The sequence below is a fragment of the Mycteria americana genome, chromosome 9 (genome assembly GCF_035582795.1).
Source record: "Mycteria americana isolate JAX WOST 10 ecotype Jacksonville Zoo and Gardens chromosome 9, USCA_MyAme_1.0, whole genome shotgun sequence".
NCBI classification, from domain to species: Eukaryota; Metazoa; Chordata; class Aves; order Ciconiiformes; family Ciconiidae; genus Mycteria; species Mycteria americana.
Genome location: NC_134373.1, coordinates 31,531,816 through 31,550,791, shown reverse-complemented (window position 1 = coordinate 31,550,791; position 18,976 = coordinate 31,531,816). Strand labels below are relative to the sequence as shown.

General features: G+C 42.7%; 1 protein-coding gene across 1 annotated transcript in view; it reads left to right on the top strand.

Moving 5' to 3' along the window:
* SEMA5B (semaphorin 5B) overlaps positions 1-18,976 on the top strand; it is a 276,468-nt gene that overhangs the window by 127,398 nt on the left and 130,094 nt on the right. The window contains exon 4 of the mRNA XM_075512117.1: positions 12,154-12,359. Within this exon, the coding sequence (XP_075368232.1) occupies positions 12,206-12,359 (154 nt within the window). The 5' untranslated portion in view covers positions 12,154-12,205. The remainder of the gene's footprint in view (positions 1-12,153; positions 12,360-18,976) is intronic.

The window sequence follows — 18,976 nt, the reverse complement described above, 5'->3', positions numbered from 1 at the left end:
CTATGAACACAAATGCTGTCGCGGTCCCTTGCCCACTCGTGCGCTTTAATCAGTAAGTCTCAACCCAGAAGGAACATTTCTCTCTTCCCCTCTCCCCCATCATCCTCCATTGCGATCTATTAAGCTGCAATCCATAACGTCTTGTGTCTCTGTAATGGTCTGATGGCGTGCGGTTTTAAATGATTGCATGAGTTTGACTTTGTCTCACTCTGCCTTGACCTTGGTGTCTTCAGTGGCTTCCCCTCCCTCTGTTTTCATATTGGGAGTGGGGAGTTGGGAGAGAAAATGGAAGAGTGACAGAATGGACTTTGGAGATACTTCACAGGAGGTTTAATGTTGCTCTTTGAGGAAATGGGGGAGAGAAGAGGTAGGAGAGAAACCCTTACTGGAAGACAAAATACACTGATTTGCAAATTTGCAGGAAAAAGGCATCCCGCTGTCGAGCATAACTGGCTCCATAGACTGAAGCCTGCTGTGTGCTGGACTTCATTGGTAAGCGCAATGGAAACCTTGCAGTAATTCTTCCTCTTGCTCACTCTCCCATTTATAATAAGATTGCTAAGTAATGTATCAATTTAAGTAGACCCCCAAATCTCATTGTGTTTTACAGCTATATCTATATCCTGAACGGAAACATAAAGAGGCACTTGGGTGCACTGTGCTTGGGCTACAAAGAAAGAATGATACCCTGGTCCCAGCCACCAAGTATGTGTCCCTGTTACTATACCCAGCAAAAGTCAGGAGTGGATTCTCACTCCAATGAAAGCCCTGGTCTTTTTTCAGTTGATTTCTTTTGGGTTAGTATTGAGGTTTTACACCTTGTGCAACATAAATAGGAAGCCTGGTAGTAATTAGTGTCAATGCTTTTCTTTTTCTTTTTCCCCTAAGAAGGAGATGAACTTAATTTTTAAAAAGTGCTTGGCTGGACAGTGTCAGAAGAATCTCCTGAGCATCCTGAGAGCTGGTTTACAGCAGAGCATTGGCACGTTACATGAAACAGAGGAAACTAATTTTTATATCTGTTCCCATGGATTAATACTGTTTGTGAATTTGTGACACGTTTGACTGGTTGTCTTGAAAAGTGCACACTGAAAGAGGCATTTGAGTTAGTCATGTTGGGTGCATTGGAGTACTTTCACTTTGTGTAAATAAAAAGCAAAAGTCTTCGGGATTCTGAGGAATAACAACAAGAATTGTAGCTCCTTGGGGAGATCTTCATGCTCCGGCTTGCTGAATCTCCCCATTGTCCCTGAATCATCAGCCAGACAATAAAACAATAGTTAATCAAGGGTTTATCTCAAACACGGTTATTCTGGGGTAAATGCAGTATTATATCAGCGCCATACAAGGTTCTTATTCCCTCTGGGCAATGACTTCTGCCAGTTGGCAAGGGTGTTGGTTTTGGTTCTTTAATTAAGGCTAACTCCATCTATCCTGCTGTATGAGCAGTGGATCTGACAAGATGCTGAACTTGTTAAACTGTATAAAACAAAAGCACCTGCCCTGGCATGGACTTGAGGGCATTCAGTACCGCCGAAGGTGATCTCCTTGGTGACCCCTAGCAGTTGCAAAGCAGCACAGCTCCATAAAGCCATTTACTGCCAGGTGGGGGCCATCTATTTACATCAGGCTTTTCCATCAGGTGAAGGTGGTTGGTGCATGTGTCAGGATCCAAGTGCACACAGGGGAGGCCTCCAAGAAGGAGGGTTTGTAATCAGTTTCTCATTCCCAAATTATTTTTCCAGGATCCCCACAGTATGGTGTTTGAGTAACAGAATAATTTCCTAGCTATTAAGTGCCTGAAAATCAGCAGTAATTAACTTAGTGCAAATTCTTCTCTTCCTCTCCCTCCTCTTTGCTCAAAAAAACAAACAAACCCCCTTTCTCAGCAGAGGAAATGCAGATGGAAGCAGTCTCTTCCACCTTAGTGCAGTCGTGTACAGACTTTTTCACCCCTTTCAGTTCTGTGAATAACATAATTGCTTTGTTATCCCTCAGGGGATTTGTAATATTAACATTGGTTAATGACATTAATTCAAGTTTTTACCATTAATAAAATGGCATTGCTTAAAATTAAGCATTACATTTCAATTAGTAGTCCATCGAAGATTTTAATAGTCTGGAGCATTAAAGTGATTTTTAAAAAATTTCTTATTAATTTTTTATTGTATCATGCTAATTTCCAAAGAGTGATTGAAAGCCCAGCTGATCCAACGAACGACCCTATCTGCCATGTTTCTTGAGGGAACTTCTTTCTTTTATGACATTATGCAAAAAGGTCACATTTCCACAAAGCAGGAATCTGTTTCAGTCACCTCCTGAATTCATTATCATCCTTTTTACTTTTTAACATGAGGCACATGATATACAGGCACCCCAGGTGGACATGTTTAAATTAATCTAGTAATAATTGATTCAGAAGAGATTTGGAGGACAGAATTTGCATAAAAGCCATAATGAGAGCAAATCCTCCAAGGCCAGACTGAACAGCTAAGTCCCTGAATAACTTACATCTCCTAAACTAATTTGGTTATATATGCAGGATGAAGGTGTGGGGGCTGGAGCGCCATGTGATTGGAATTCATTACAAATAATTCATCTTCTCCAGAAAGCCTGGCCTCGTAGTGTATTAAAATGATATCAGCCCCCAAATGCTTGCTCAGACCCTGCCTCCTGGAAGATGACGACAAGGTTTCTGTCCGAGGCCTTGTTTGGGCTTTTTAAAGCATTTCTGAGGAGGAGAGCTGGCACCCCGGGGCTGGGGCGTCCGCTGGCAGGCTGCTTCTCCTGCCTGATGGGAGAAGATTCAGATGTCCAGTTTTGGCTGGACACCTGAATCTGTCAAAAAAGTGAGTGTGGAGGATGATCCCAGCTTTCAGTCCAGATATTCCTCCCTTCCATTCCAGCATGGAGCTGCTTAGCTGAGTCATAGATCATAGGGTTTGTGTTAAATCCTGGATCACCTTGGTGTCTTTGGGAATTTAGGGAGAGGGACACCTTACAGGATGGGGACTGTACTGTGTACTGTTTAGGTGAAGTAAATCTATGGACAGTGAAAATTATGACTGCAGTTCATTAAAAGAATGCAGCCAGGGGCTTTTTGAAGGTCACCTGTCCTGCTTCACTTTCTCTTTGCCTAAGTATCCTGTTTGAGAAAAGCTCTAAAAGGATGTTGCTGTGACCCAGCATAGTAATACCTGTGTTCTTAGGCTGGTGAGCTTCGGTTAGCAGATAACACAATACCGTGCTCCTGGTATCAGAGAAGTTGCGTAGGATGTTTGGAGGAAGAGGAAAATTCATCTCAGCCTTTTCAGAAACTGTTGATCACCAGATATTTTTTGGGGGAAAACTGATGTTGCTGTTGTTTTCAGCAGATGAGGAATCAGTCCCATTTTGTTTACACACAGCAGTCAGTAATAACCTGTCGTTTGTGAGCTGGATATTTTCTGCACTGCTTCCCTTCAGTGCTGTCCTGTAGCTGGGTAGCTCTGGGAAGAGCCGCTCTCCTTTACAGTATCCCAAGTGCAAGACGAGAGTCGGGGCAGACCAAAGCAGCCCTGCTGCTCCAATGAGGGGAAGAGTTAACAGAGTCCAACAGGTAACTGCTGCTGCAAGAAATATGAGAAAAGCTGGGTATGGCAGGAGAAAAAAGAGTCTGGCTGACAATTATTATTTTGTCTGTTCAGATTTAGGGCATATGTAGGCCGTTTGAATGCCTTCTAGCCAAAGGTTTCCATATGATGAATGATGCTGTGCAGTGCCAAGAAGACGCTGCAGTGAAACGTATTCTTGTTTCCAAGCAGGCTGAAACTTGGAGTTGCACTACAGCAATGCTTTATGCTTATTCTCCTAGAGTTACAATTAAACTGTGAGTATGTGTTATGTGGCACGGGGTAATCACAAATCTTTGACAAAAACAAACAGAAGCTGTGGTTTCTGTCTCCTGCATGGGCAAGCATTAAAAGAGAAAGTTCTTCTTATCCTGTTGTTGCAATGTAGCAGTAGAAGAAGGAGGTGCTGGGAGGGATGAGATGGGTTTGTGACGTGCAGCAACTGCCTTGGACCCCAGTGCATGGGGTTGCGTGAGTGATGCAGGAGGATTTGTGGGATGGAGCAGAAGGGGGGTGGGTGGCAGGAGCTGTAGCCCTGGTGCTAGCGCTGGAGTCTTTAAACTGGAAAAACAAGGCTCTAGGGAAAGTCAAGCCCATATTACAGCTGACTCTTGGGCAGGAGGTTGATTGGTGTGATGATTTCATGGCTCAGTTTTCGTCTGCTGGAGACTTAAATTCTGAGATTGCTTCAGGTCAAAGGAGAATTAAGTTGGGTTTTTTTTTTTTTTATTTCATCTTCTTACTGTTTCCCAACTGTATGGTCACAGGGCCACCACAGTGGTTGCTACATAGTTTATCAGGATTGCCTATCTGCTTGATGCAATCTGGGGACTGCAGTTGTCCCTGGCTTGCCCTCATAGTGTTGAAGAGAGAAACCTTGCAAGTTACCAACCTATATTAAGTCTGATACAAATTGGAACCTTTGTCGCTAACTTCCTTACTAAAAATCCCATGGGATGTCTCCAGTGGACCCTCTAATTAGAGTTGAATAAAAAACTAGTGTCAGTAAAACAATGGTTAGTACTCTACAAAGTCAAAAAATCAAGAATGCTTATGGTTTTCATACTAAACTGTGAGACAAAAGAAAGCCTTGTACCAAAAGCATTTGGAAGAGTCAGGAGGAGTTCACTTCTCTTTCTGTCTCTACCAAAGATCAGCTGCAGTTACTAGAGACCGAGTCACAGAGTTGTGTCATGCCTCCGTTGCCCCAGCTGCAGTGTCACAGCTGCAGTGGGGAGGTGTGTGAGCAGGAGCACCACACCTCTGGAAATCACTGCAAATAGAGGAGCGTCTCCAGACTGTCAGGCACCAGCGTGTGTTGGAATGACATTGGCTGTGCAGTGTGGCGTCAGGGGCTGTGGCTCTGCTAATTTGCAAATTTACAAACCATTCCCACATTGTGCAGGGGAGCAACTTGAGGAAAAGCTGCTGTGTTAGTGTTTCTACAACAGCTATAGGCTTAAGGTGTGGGTCTATGGGCTTGAGTACCAAACCTCAAGCCAGAAAGAGCCCTTGCAGCCGGGTGACTATTTGCAGTAAGTCCGATGCTGAATCTCCTGTACTTGTGTTACATCGCTGATCTGCATGTAAACAGCATGTCTGGCACCTTGGATTTACAGCACCCATGCAGAGGACTCTACATCACGCCTACAGCGAGAAAGGTGACTGCACTGCAAGCAATGCTGAGTGCTGGGCGCGCTCCCCTGCTGCAGGCAGGGCCTCTGGAATAGTTATTCTGGCTGTGTTGCTGCTGTCCTGTGAGCCCTGGGGCGGCTCCTCTCTTGGGCTGTGTTACACTCACTCATTCTCTCCTTTTGGTGGAGCATCCAGAGATTTTGACTGGGAGCCAGGAGCTCCTGATTTCTAATCTAGGCTGCAGTAAAGTTCATGTCTAAATTGCAGTCGTGCTGAGTACCATAGCATCCATTGCATTCTGCTGTTGTGTTGGTCTCTGCCTTCGTCTCCGTGTTTCACAGATGGAGCACATGAAAAATAATTCCGTAGTCAGTCCAGGTCCCAGAATTACCAAAAATGCCTCCACTTTGACATCTCCTTTGACAGCCTCTCAGAGAGGCCATTCTGTGACCAGCAAGTAGAAGGTCTTTCCATCCTCACTGTAGAGGTAGTCTAGAGAACGGTGGAGGCATACCACCAGGGAAATAAATGAGTGTAAGCCTTCATTGCCAGATACGATCTTTGGATAAACAGAAGACTTCAGACTCCAAGGCACCTTTTCACAAGTGCTAAATTCATACCCCAAACAAACGCTAACAAAACTTCTCATGTCTTTATATTATGTGTAGCCAGTAAAAAAAAGATCTAGAGCCCTTCAGGGAGAGCCTCTTGAAGCACTTGGGGACGCACTCAATGTGTGGTCAGGTTAGTGCTATTCAAAAGCAGGTCTGAGTGTCAGCAGAACACGTATTTATTTATGCCCACTGGGTTTGGCAGGAACCCAGCAGTACAGTATATTTTGCTCTGTTACACAGGCTTTTATTGTTGAATCAGCTTTATTTAATGGGAGCTTTCTATAATAGGTTCCTGTTCTGGAGGGCCTCCTCTAAAGGTGAGGAAACAGTTCAGTTTCCAGGACCATGCAGCCATTGACTGTGCTGCTGAGGCCAAGTAACCAAGTGGTGGCTGATGATGGCTCATTGAGGGCATACACCAGTCCATAAAGAAGTGGACTGACACCAACCAATTCATTTTGTACCAAGCCGTTATTAAGAGTTTTGTCTCTGTTACCTGATCTGAACGAGAACATTCCATTGCATTTTGTGGGCTTGGTTTGGGACCTTGACCAGTCCTGGGTGGGTCTGAACAGCAATCAGAGAGCACTCTAGAAACAAAACGCTCCAAAGTGCACTGTCAATCTTTAGTGGGGTGTAGTCCTAAGAAGATCACGCTATGGACTGTTACTATTCAGCTCCGCTACAGGCTTCACGAGCCATGAACCTAACAGTATATTAGGTTAAACTGATTTCTCCTTTGCAAAGAGTTACCTCAATTATTTATATAGATAACAGAAAGGTTGCAATAAAGTGGCCTGTGTTGTGAGATCTTGATTGTTTATTCCTGCTGTGAAGCCTACTGTGATACTGCAGCCAGTGCCTTGCAGACTGTGCGAGGCAGGAGCTGTGGGAGTGCCTCAGTGGGCAGCATGGAGCGCGAGCTTCTGCTTTGCTGCAGGAGAGCATATTACCTGCACACTCTTGCATTCCACACTGCTGCTGAATTGTAGGGGTTTTTTAAAAGATAACCCTTGGATTATAGGCATGAAAATGTGGTTCTGTCTTCCTGGGGTGTTGTGAGAGTGAGTTCAGTGTGAGGCTTTTAGATGCTGTTGTAGTGGAGGCCTTGGGAAGCCCTGAGCAAGGTGGGCACACAAGAGCACCACGAAACCCAGCCAGAACAAGAGCTGCCGTTGTGAAATTAGAGACGAGCTCGCCGATTCTTCAGGAGACTGTAGGGTGATTTAATTAAAGCAAAACAAGATCTCTTCACAGATTCTCATCTGAACAGTAGTTTGACCATTCCCATATGTTTGCCTGAAAAGTAAATAAATGAGAAAACCTCGTTACGTGGGAGCCCGGTCTAAGGGTGCACATGAGAACTGATGTGTGGACGTGCAAGTGCAGCGTGCCATGTTTCGGCTGTGAGACAGATCTGTCTCCCCAGTGCAGGCATGACTGAGGGCTGAGTGTATGGATGTGGCCAGGGGCAGAGGGAAAAGTTGTGCCTTTTCTTCGATAGTGTGAAACGGCCCTTGGAGCCAGTCCGGTGGGACGAATTCCAGCTGGTGAGGGTGGGAGGGGAGGGCAAGGAGCGGCACATGAAAAAAGGACCGTGGTTTTATTGGCCTTGGAGTTTTCTAGGGCAGAGCTGCCTGTGCCAGCCTGTCATAGCCGCATTGCTGAGCTGTCTCGCTTTATAATGTTTATATTTATTTCCCTTATTCTTCCAGTACTTTTTTGAATACTTTAATGTCCACCTCTTTCCATTGCTCTTCTTCCCTCTGGTGTCCCATTCTAATAAAATCATAACTGTGCCAATCACAAAAGATCCCGAACAGAAGAATTAATGCTTTTACAGGAGGTTCCTTTTTTAGTCTTTTTTAAAGGCATCTCTTTTCTTTAAAATGAAAAATGAAGCATTTTCTTTTATCCTTAAACTTTACTGTCATGTTTTATTAAGTCAAAATGATAGTTACAGTCAGAGGAAAGCAGGATATGAATTCCTGGTACAGCCATTTTTAAAGTGTGCTTTGTTTTAAAGCCCTGAAGATTGATTGAAGGTATTTTTCTTTTAGACGTGGAGCTTTAGTCAAAGGGGGCCTGATCTGAGTTACCCTCTGTAAATCAGGATTAGTTCCTGTGAAATCAATGGAGTTACAATGATACAATACAGGGTGAGTTGGAAAAGACTCATGCCCCGAGAATGAATAAGGGAGGGACTGCGGGCGATCCCCTGAATGCTGCGCTTGTGCGAGGGGGTGAAGCCACAAGGCAAAGCAGAATTATATGCTGTCCCTATCGGGCTGCCATGAAAGGGACTGGGTGAGAAATGGGCATGTGGCAGGGTGTCTGTGCTCACATGGGTGCTGTGGTTGCAAATCTCCGCTTCGGGGATGCACTGAGCGTGCAGACCTGCTTTACCCAGACAGCAGCTCTTCGCCCGGCCCCTGCCACTGCCGCTACAGTCAGGGAGGCCCACGAGCTAAGAGAGCCTGATTTAAGAGACAAGAGGATGGTGGCAGAAGTGGTGCTCTACAACATACCTGTCTCTGGAGCATATTTCACCAGATCCAATGGAGCCTGAATTTGTTGACCTTTTTTTGGCAGAGGGCCAGAGGGATTCACTGTGCAGAGCAGGAGAAGGGAGAAAGACACCCCATCACTGGGCCTTGGGGCTGTGCAGAGACACAGAGGACAGGCTTTCATGAGGGAGAGGACAGATAAACTTGGACAGATACTCTTATTGGACATTTTTATCCTTTTTTTTTTAACGTGTCTGCATTGGGGGCAGGGGTGAGGGGAATAGCTAAGGTAGTGAAGATACATCAAGATGAGCAAATAAAGAATTGAAACAATATGTCCTGTCTGAGATTTGAGTTTAACCAGGGATTTGAGCTCTTGTCTCTCATCTGCACTGAAACCTTGACAGCTGATTTCTTGAGCCCTAAGCCATTTTGAGCAGAGAGTCTAATAAGAACAGCTCTTTTTATAGCATTTAACTGTATCTAAATGGCTTAACGCTAGGGCAAGTTCCAGCAGTGCAAACCACCGCTAGCCTGGGCTGTGCTTAGGATGTGCAGTGTTTTAGCAGTCCGGATGAGGACTGGTCCTAAGCACTGGTCATACTCCAGCTCTCACAGTAAAAATCTGCAGCTTGGGCAAAATTGGAGGCTTGAATTTGGCCATGTCCAGTAGAATGAAAACATTTACACTTCAAAACTAGCTGCTGGATTCTCCCAGGCAGTTACTAGTTTGCTCTTGGCATACAATTGACCTCCTCTCGCACGTGCCAGTGCTTCATATTTGGAGTATGTTTTTTTCAGAAATAAAGTTGCAGCAGCTGGGAATAGCAATTACTGAATTAGAGTCTCTCTTAAAATACTGAGGAAAAAAATGAGCAAGGCGACCTGGGAATGGGCAGGTTGAAGGAGTAACCTTTTGCAATGCTATCCACTGTCTGAATCTTGTTCAGCTGGTGCACTAGGGCTCTGGTTTCTGTCAATGGAACACCAGTTCAGGGCTGCACATGACACTGATTTTGTTCAACTTCCCAGCACATGAGAGCTCCACACATTTGATGGATGCAATTGGATGTAGGAAATAGGGGATATAGGGAAGGATGCAAATTTTTTATAATGTTTCTTTTTCATCTTTGTTTGGTCATATATTACTTTCCACTTCACATCAAGTTTGAAACCATTATTTTCATGTACACTCTGGATTTCCCTGTGACAGTAAGAAAAAAGAAGATGGAACTTTACCCCAAATACTGGTTATAGCTTTCTAAGGAACACTGAAGTCTCTTGGACTGTGGTTAAATCTCCCAGGGAAAGTGGCAGAAATCCAGCTACTTGGCACATTTTACAACTAGTCCAGACAAAACACTAGTAAATGTACTCTGCATTGGCACAGAATAGGCTGTGGGATGTTATGAAGCTTTCCTGTATGCAACTTTTTATCATTTCATGACCCTGATGAGTGTGAAACTTGAATTTACTCATCTGCTGATTCTAGACCACATAGAGCCTTAGAGGAGCATGGGGCCCTACTGTGTGTCTTTGATTTAAGAATTTTTTTCACCTAGCTTGAGATCATTGTTTGGATGCTTAGTACATGAAAATGGCCATATTGGCTCAGACCAGCATTATGTCTAGCTTAGTACCTTATTTCTAGGATTAGCCAGTAATGGCTGCGCTGGGAGGAGTAGAGCATGCATAAAGTGAGATTTCCATGACTGTCTCTTCCAGTTTCCAGCAAGGACATCTGACAGTGAAGTCGTCCTTTTGCCTCTTGTGCATTTCCCACAACAACCATCACCTATGTAAGGAAAGTTTGGCTTTGTCTCTTCTGGAACTCTTAGTGGATCCGAGAGCTAAACAAAATGCATGTCCCTGAGGTTCACATCTCTGTGCTGTGTTTTACTTCTGGATCTGTACTGAAAAAAAAGATCATTTAAACCAATGGCTGAAAATATAATCCAATGCTTCATCATCAATAATTTTCATTACAGCGTGACTTGCACAACACCTCCATCATCAGGGATGCCACAGTACCCAGTTCTGTACGCCCTGCAGTATGCTTGTGCTTAATGACTAAATGCTGTGCTGGCCTTAGCTTTGAATGATTTCACATCTCTTACTTCTGCCAGTCCCATTTTTTAATTTAACATGATATTTGCTGTGTTTAAAAAAAACTCCTCCATAGTGAAGTGCTGTAGAACCTCCTTTGGAGAACTGGAAGGGGATTTTATACATCCCTGCCTAAAATCTGCATGTATATGGGGCTGGAAAAAATGTGAAATGCTGTAATCTCTCACTCTCGCTAGTTAGGAAACCAAGTCCCTAGAACTACCCCAAATCCTGAATGCCAATGCTATTTTCAGTCAATGGTACGTAGCTGCTGCTGAGGACACGCATAATGGATGCACTGGCAACTCATCTTTATGCCAGTGTTTAAAATCACGGAGAAATACAGATAAGAATAAAACATAGGATCCATCTTTCAAATCAGCTGTCTCCCATTGCTGCTGTTAAGCAGTCCCTTGTTGCTCCTATGATGCCCAAAAACCTTTACGAACTTCTTCCAGCTCCTTGATGTTGCAATATTGTCCCCTATATTGGAGTTCACTCCATGCCATGAGCCTGTCATTGTGTATCAGTGCCTCGTTACCAGCCTCCAGCCTGGCCACTTCAGCTCACTGAAGGTGTTTTGGAGACTCCGAACAAAAATATAGAGGTATCGGCCACTGCAGGTGTTGACTGTTACACTACCTTTATGAATCACTACACCCGCAGGAACTGAAAATCTCGTTATGTGTGAATTTAATCAGAATCAGCTTTATCACTAGATAAGATTTAAGGGTAGGAGACTTCATTTGTTTGAAAACACGTGTTTGCAATAATTGAACAAAGTTACATATGCACATCAGTAAGATTAAATTTGGCAATGCAGATTTTCCTAAGCTGCAGCAGCATCTTGGGGAGCTTGTGGCATGAGCTAATTAATCCTCCATCCCCTGCCTCAGGCCTGGTAGGCCCAGGGGATTTTTGAGAGCTCTATCTTTTCTGCTGCTATTGTTAAAAATTGCTCACGTAGAAAAGGCATGACTTTCCTGTCTCCTAGCCTGAGAGTGAGCGCTCCTCCTCTTTAGCTGTGCCTTAGCTCTTGTGACTAGGAGCTATAGCATCCCATGATAACGCAGGCAATTGACTCACTTCTCACCATTCTCCCCATTAAGCTCTTTTAATTTTTATGTTACCTTAATTAGCACTTTCCTGGCAACACCTTTTAATTGGCTTTTCTTGTTTCAAGACATTTAAAACAGCAGTGGTAAAATGTATAAATCTCCTATTAGAACAGTATTAATTGCACATGTGTTCTGGTGGTGACTGATGCTGGCCTTTCCTTAGCGATCTCTTGAATGTAGCATGACATTTAAACACAGACACGTCATGAAACCGAGGAGTGAGGTGTCCACACTGGGGGACACACTTACATCTGGAGTATTTGAGATTTCATGATGTCAGCGCTGGCCATTGCACACCGGCTACTGTGTAAGGACATATACCCCAAAGGCACACAGAGATATATATTTAGGGAGCTGCGCACTTCCATTCTCTTTGAAGTTAGGAGCCCAAATACAGTTGTAAATTGGGTCATTTTTTTTCGATGCTGTTTATGGAATATTATCTTGTGTACTTAGCACAAGTGGGGTTGGGATGAAAGGGGAACCTCCACCCTTCTCTACCCATGTTACACACTTTGGATGAGCATTCATCTTTCTGAAAGTGGAATTATTTGTATTTCAGGTATCCTCCCTGGGCCTACCTTGGAAGCTAGATCTGCAGCTACCCTTCAGTCATGGTTGTTTCAAGATTAAAGGCCATTTCCCTGTCATTGCCAAGCCTTTTTCTTCTTGCTTTTCATCTCTCAGCATCACAGAATGTACCTGAATACTCTGAAGCTGAACATCAGCAATGTGTCAGGAAAGAACACCCCACAATTGCTTTTCAAGGTAAGAGCTTCTATTTCTGTTTCAAGTTCCAGTAGGATGATCCATGTCCTTCCTGGTGTTGTAATGGATGATGGTTTAGTCTGTGCTGTTTTCCTTACACCTGCCATCCACAGGCCAGTGCAGGTGGCCTGACGAATTGTAGTCCCTTTGATGCTTTACATTGTTTTAACTTTGAGGCTTCACAGCAGTCACTTAATGCAGGCAGTTTTGGGACTACTGGTCTAAGAATCTCCATTTCCAATTCTGCTACAGGCTTCCTGTAATCTTGTGCCACACTGAAACTTTGTTTCAGTTTCCTTTTCTCTAATGGGGTTCAGTAATGCTTATGTACCTCACCTGGCTGGCTGGATCCAGACAATAAGTGAAAAGTGATAGAGAATTTGGACATACTGGAATGCAAGAGAAGTAAATTTTTTTAAAATTGCAGGGAGAGGCTGCCTTTTTGTTTGTTGCTTTTTTGTTTGGTTGGTTTTGTTGTCACCTCTGCTAGTAGTTTCTCTGTCTTTCATCTGGGCATTTAAGTTGACAAGGTCTCAAGCATGTGAGAGGGGGCCTTTGTGTTGCAGCATCCTGCCAAGTGTGGGCAATCATCTTTTTAGTATTCTCGTGCAACATGGAATTTCTCTTGTCCTTATCCCAGTTGGATTTTCCATGAGTGTACATGTACTCCTAAGTTGCTGTCTGTCCAATCTGTCCACTTACCCACATGACAGTTAAAATGGTATGTATATATATATATATATATATATATACACCATTATAGTGGTACCACCATTATTTCTGAATTCATCCCAGACTAGTGTGTTAAGCTCAGTGTGCCAGCATCATCAGCTGCTGAATCTCCTTGCTAAAAATGGTTTCCTCCTAAATGTTGAAATATTGATTTTGGTTCCCATTTAAGGCTTTGCAATGCATCTCCAGTTACATTCTTCGCTAAAGGCAATTAAGTACCTTGCAATGTGTCTCTAGTTAGGTTCTTTGCTAAAGGCAATTTAGTTGTGGTTTTGTGACCTTTGAGATAGGGTTTCCAGGAAGAAAGCAGTCAAAGGCTTCCTTGCTGATCTTTCAGGGTTCTTCTAGAGAGCTTTACTCTTCTTCACAGAGGAGGAAACTCTTGTCTCTTAATTTGGAAAGTGTAAGAGATTTCTTGTCTGTTTTCCATTATCTGTGCTTTAAAGGTTTAAGTGGATTAAAGTAAATTAGCAAAATCTTTAAGCCTCCATGATATGGCACTGGCTCTAACCTTGCTCCGGTGGAATGGGTAAATAAACCTTGATTTTAATTGCTAAATAAGTCTAACCATCTGTTTAACTGGGGAGGGGTGAAAGGAGGAAGCCTTGCGGTTAAAAATGTGGTGCAACTCAGTTGGATATTTAAATATATAATACAATAATGAGGATGTTATAGGTACAGAAAAGAGAAAAAGTGTGCGCTCTTTCTATTAACTGGGAGCACCAAACTTTGAGTTTACAGAGGATGTGTTTGTGGGATCCAGCACTGAGATAAATAATTCAGCATGGAATATTAGAGCCCCGATTCCTGATGTTGAGGAATTAGTGGGCATTTTTTGGCCCTCAATATGAGTGCTTCTCTGCAGAAGTGATGGCTATGTAAACACACCCATAATCTGCCAGTTTGCTTTGTTTTAATCAGGCATGAATTTTTCACAGAAAAAAATAATCTCTCCTCCCCTTTCACCGTTCTTGTTCCCTTCCTCTCCTTAATGATAGAGGGCAAAGACTGGTATGAGTTAATTAGAACTTGACAATTATACAAAAGAAATAAAGATTGTAAATTGCAGACACATCAAGAAAATGACCCGGATTATCATTTGGGTCTCTTAAACCCAAGTTAGATTCAGAGTTACTGTTTTTTCTCAGCACCTGTTTCCCTGAGATTGTTCATTATACAGTTTAATCCTGTATTTTCTGCTGCAAAGCTCAGCTGGAAAATACACAGGAATAAAATTGAAGGCACCTTATTTCCACTGTGCATAGTATTTAAGTTCTGTGGAAGAGGGCTCACACCTCCAAAAACACATCTCAGTTCATAATATAATTTACCTTAAAGCTATACCCTGTTCTGATGCCAGCACAAGCAGGTTTAGGCTGCAAGGGAAGACAAGCAGGGGAATCTACATCTTCTGTGCTGTTCCAAATTGCTCTGAGGATGTCTCCACTTAACAGTGTGGCTCGTGGGCTTTCTGTGGGTCTCCAAATGCATTGTGCCACGGATCACAACCTGCTATACAATGGGAATGCCGAGACAACGACTGAAAGAGTGACCCCAGGAGCAGCTCTTCTGATGCTCCCGCTGCCAGGGGAGAGGACTATGTTACACCAGAAATTTTCAGTGGATGGGCGGTAATAATAAGTAAGGCCCCAGACCATTCAGTCATACAGGATGCATTAATTTACTGCCAGAATGAATAGATTAACAAAACAGTTTATGTTACAAAGGGGTTGAATAGCTTTTTTTTCACAACCTTGCTAGCCAGGCTTCCCATCTCAAGACAAATGGGATGCCATAACATGTTTTGTGTTCTCCAGTCTTCAGTTCCCACCTTGCTTGTGCTCAGCCTCTCTTTTTATTGTACTTTTCCTCCAGATTATGATATTCTTAACATCCAGTTGGCTGGATAATATCCTTGTCATGGAAGAATCCAAGTAAAACTCCTTTCTGTCTACTTTTTAACTTATTTTCTGAGAAATTCTGCATTGCTGTACCTCATCTCTTGCTTGTTGTATCTCATCCACACTAGTCAACTGTCTGTTTGAATTGATATCTCTTTGTGTTGCTATGGGAGGGGTAAGAAAGAGAAAATACAGTACATGACCTACTCATTTAAGCAGAAAGGAGTCTACATATGCAAAATGCTTTTATTTTAGCTGTGTTCAGACCTGAAGAAATGCCTGTTTCCTTACAGAGTTCATTCCCCAAACCACTTGCCATTACTTGTGACCTAGAGAAAATGGTCTAGACAAGTTGAGGGACCTAAATTCGGGTCCTAAATGTGCTTATTTTACATGCTTAGGAGAAACTTTGCGCTGCCAGGAGAGATGGGGGCTGGGAAGGGGCTGTGAACTGAATGATTTTTCCTGGCAGACTACATAGAGATCGTGAGGGACAGGTTAGGAATTTGTGCTGTGAGTGCCGTCCTGTGTGTTTGCACAGTACTAAACTAACACAACGGTGCCCCAGTTTCCCTGGGGCTTATAAATGATGCTCATTGTACAGTTCACCAACAATAATAACGTACGCAGTTTGGGCTTTTCATAATTAGATTGTTCTACTCTGTGCTTATAGGAAATCCAGTTAGAGTTTGATTTCCCTTGTTAGATCAATAAGAAAATGATCTTTTACTTCCCAGGAGCCTCTTTCTGGTGTCTTATTACCTATTTGGTTGTGAGTGGGTAGCTACATTAAGGATCTTGCATGCTTGTTTGTTTTTCAGTGAGTTGAGAAATTAGTGAAACAAGTCAGGTATATTCTTAGTGCATCCTTTTTTATTCATACATGCATGTACACATGCATGCAAGTCCTGCTTCACTAAACAGTATGTCATGCCAGCACAGCTCCACTGCGGACCACTCTGGTAAGCCAAACACCGGAGAAACTGTTCCTAGTTCCTGTCAGTCATGCTAATCTTTCTTGTCTTTTCCATATATATCTTATAAGCAATAGATTGATCCCTGCATTCGCAACTGGGCAATGCCCTTGCCATAGTGTCCTGGTTCTTAGCAGTATCCTTCATTGTTGTATAGCTGTTTCTTAGACATAAAGCGCCTTTGCTATTCATTAAGACATTTGGAGCTCCTTTGTAACGTGCCCCTTGGGAAAGCCAGAAACATCTTCTGCCACGGCAATACTATGTAAGATTTGTTATTTCGAGAGCCAGAGCTATGACTGACATGCATATATGTTTGTAATGGGTGCAGAGTGCTTGGTTTCAGCTTGTTTACCAAGGAAGCGCCTAAAAGTTTGCAAACTCATCTGTTATATGAATCACTTGGATGTTCACAACTTAACTGGAAATGAGTTGTAGACAGGTTTTCACTTGCAGTCTACCATTATTTATTTCTCATTAGTTTTATCCATTACATCTCTATGCTCAGGAAAAAGTATGATAGACTTCCCAGGTTCTTCTCTGTTCTGTCTCGCAGGGCTTTCTCCCCTGGGTCATGGCAGTTAGTGTAAGCTGGAAGAATATCATTTGTCCCTACTTTAATAATTGCAGTCTGTCTTCATCCACAAAAACACCTCAGCTGATCCCATGCTGAAGCACAGGAGAGAGGTGGACTTGGTTAAATAGCTTATATCCCAGATCTTCTCAGGATTGCAAATCTCAGCTGTGCAGTCTGTATCATCATGGTGGGTGTGAGTGCTCAGTGTGCAGCATTTGACCCATTGTCTAATCCTCAGTCTCTCCTAGATGTAGACAAGTTGCTCTGTCTGTTGCCTCAGGTTTTCAAAATGAATTAGTTTGGGAGTGTTTAAATCTGGGATTTTACTTCAGACTGTCTGTAATTATTACCTCCTACCAGATGAATATGATTCAGGCTGCTTGAATGTAGCTTGCTATATATTTTCTCAATATTTTCTTTCTTTAAACAACATTTTATTGAAACGTGGCCAGCTTCAAACACTGAAATCTGTGGGGAGCAGTTAAGTGTTCGCTTGTTGTATTGAAAGCAAAAACTGTTTTAACTTTGTGGGCTGAAGGATAATAGGGTATGATTTATTTCTTTTGAAGGTTCTTGACATTTTACCAAACACCCCCACTATTGCTGAATTGGTCACTGATACATTATTCCCATTACTGTATATTGATGGGAAAAAAGCACATTAGCATCCATCAAGTCCAAAAACAGGCTAGGAAAGCCCCTTAGGAAATTCTGATAAAGATTTACATTTTTCTTGAGCAAGTGAGATTTTGACAATCCAAACCAAAATTTTAGTTAACGAAGGATGAAGATTGTGGGGTGAAGTATGAGAGGTATATCTGGCTAAACATCAAAGGGAAGGCAAAATATATTATGGGAGAATTGTCTTCTAGCTCATAGCCTTGCTGCCTTTGAATCTCCATAGAGGGAGTCCAAACATTAACTAATGATGGAGTGTTGACCGGAAACGGGTGGCATCTTGTGGGTGCTACAGAATATTTGACCTTCAGTGCATTTCAGTATATATTTTGTTTCCATTAAGCAAGCCTTGTGGCAATTTTCTTTTCAATCTTGAAAAATGGAACTGTGGCAAATGAAGCTGATATTTTCTTCTTTAGGGTTGATTTAGAATTTGTTTGAAAATTATGACTAATAAAGCTATAAATATACAGTGGTTAGGGAATTAATTTGCTCTCAGGCAAAACTTCTGAAAATTACACCCAACAGCTCTCAATATATTTTTCATTCCATAATAATAATTATAACAATAATGATGCTAGTTCTTTGACACTTCCCCATTAATGGTGTCCAAGGCACTTCACAAATAACTGCAATGAGATTTGATTGAAAAAATTATTCAGTGTTCTGTTCCTTGGGGCCTCAGGAAGAAAAGGGGTCTTGGAAGAGTGCCCTTCATTCACAAAATGCTTTAGAGCGAATCATGACAAGCAGGAGCGAAAAGGAAGACTTTACGGTGAAGCTTCAGGAAGCAAAGTGATTGAGTAACTTACATATTGGAGTAATGGAAGGTAAAACTTCAAAGAGGTACGATAGCTCAAGTGAACGAGCAGCCTCTGACCATGAGTGGTGGCGATGATGAGAGGGAGGGCATGCTCAGCATCAGGAGTGAGTGAGGTGGGCTCATGATGTGTAGGAACAGGTACTCAGAAGGTCACCAGTGTAGTATGGACCAAGGCCATGAAAAACTCTGGTCAACAGCAGAGTAGCTTATTTGTATTTTCCAGAGGTACCGCTGGTATAACTGGGGCTAACAGCAGCAGCTAACAGCAGCGTGTGCGTGGTCCTTTGTTTGGTTGGATCTAGGACATAGAAGTAGGCTGCCTCTCTCCAGATACCAGGCAGCATTTCAGAGAAAGGAAACAGGGTGGAAAGCAAAGCAAAGTGCTTTTCTTCTTTTTCTGTGGTTCAGTGCAAACAAAGACATGCCTTACAGAGACCTCATTCTCAATTTTAAAGTTTATTTAGCATAGTTCCCTAACTGAATAAGTTTGTGAGCCAGTGGTATGGCAGACCTCATTTATTTAGCACATCTGCTTCTGATGAGTGTTAATATATCACATTCTCCTAAAAGCTTCCATTCAAGGATGTCATTATACTTTGATAAAGTTCAGTTTAGTAGTAGCAATCTCATAAGAAATATTCTTGTTTGATCATGCGGGGTTCACACTGGAAAGCCACGAACAGTCTCAGCTCAGTCAAGCAATTAATATGTACTTACCTTGAAGTCAATGGGATCGTGTACTTGAAACCAAGCGTATGCTTATGTGCTGAGCTAGGCCACAGTCAAAGTGCACAGCACTGAAACATCAAGTCTGTAAATAGAAAACCTAGCATATCATTTTGTTTCTAGAGAGTTCTGCTACCATAGGTCCAACTGGCCAACTTGTTCCTCTAACATGGCTGAATCAAGTGGTTAAGAAATCCAACATGTTC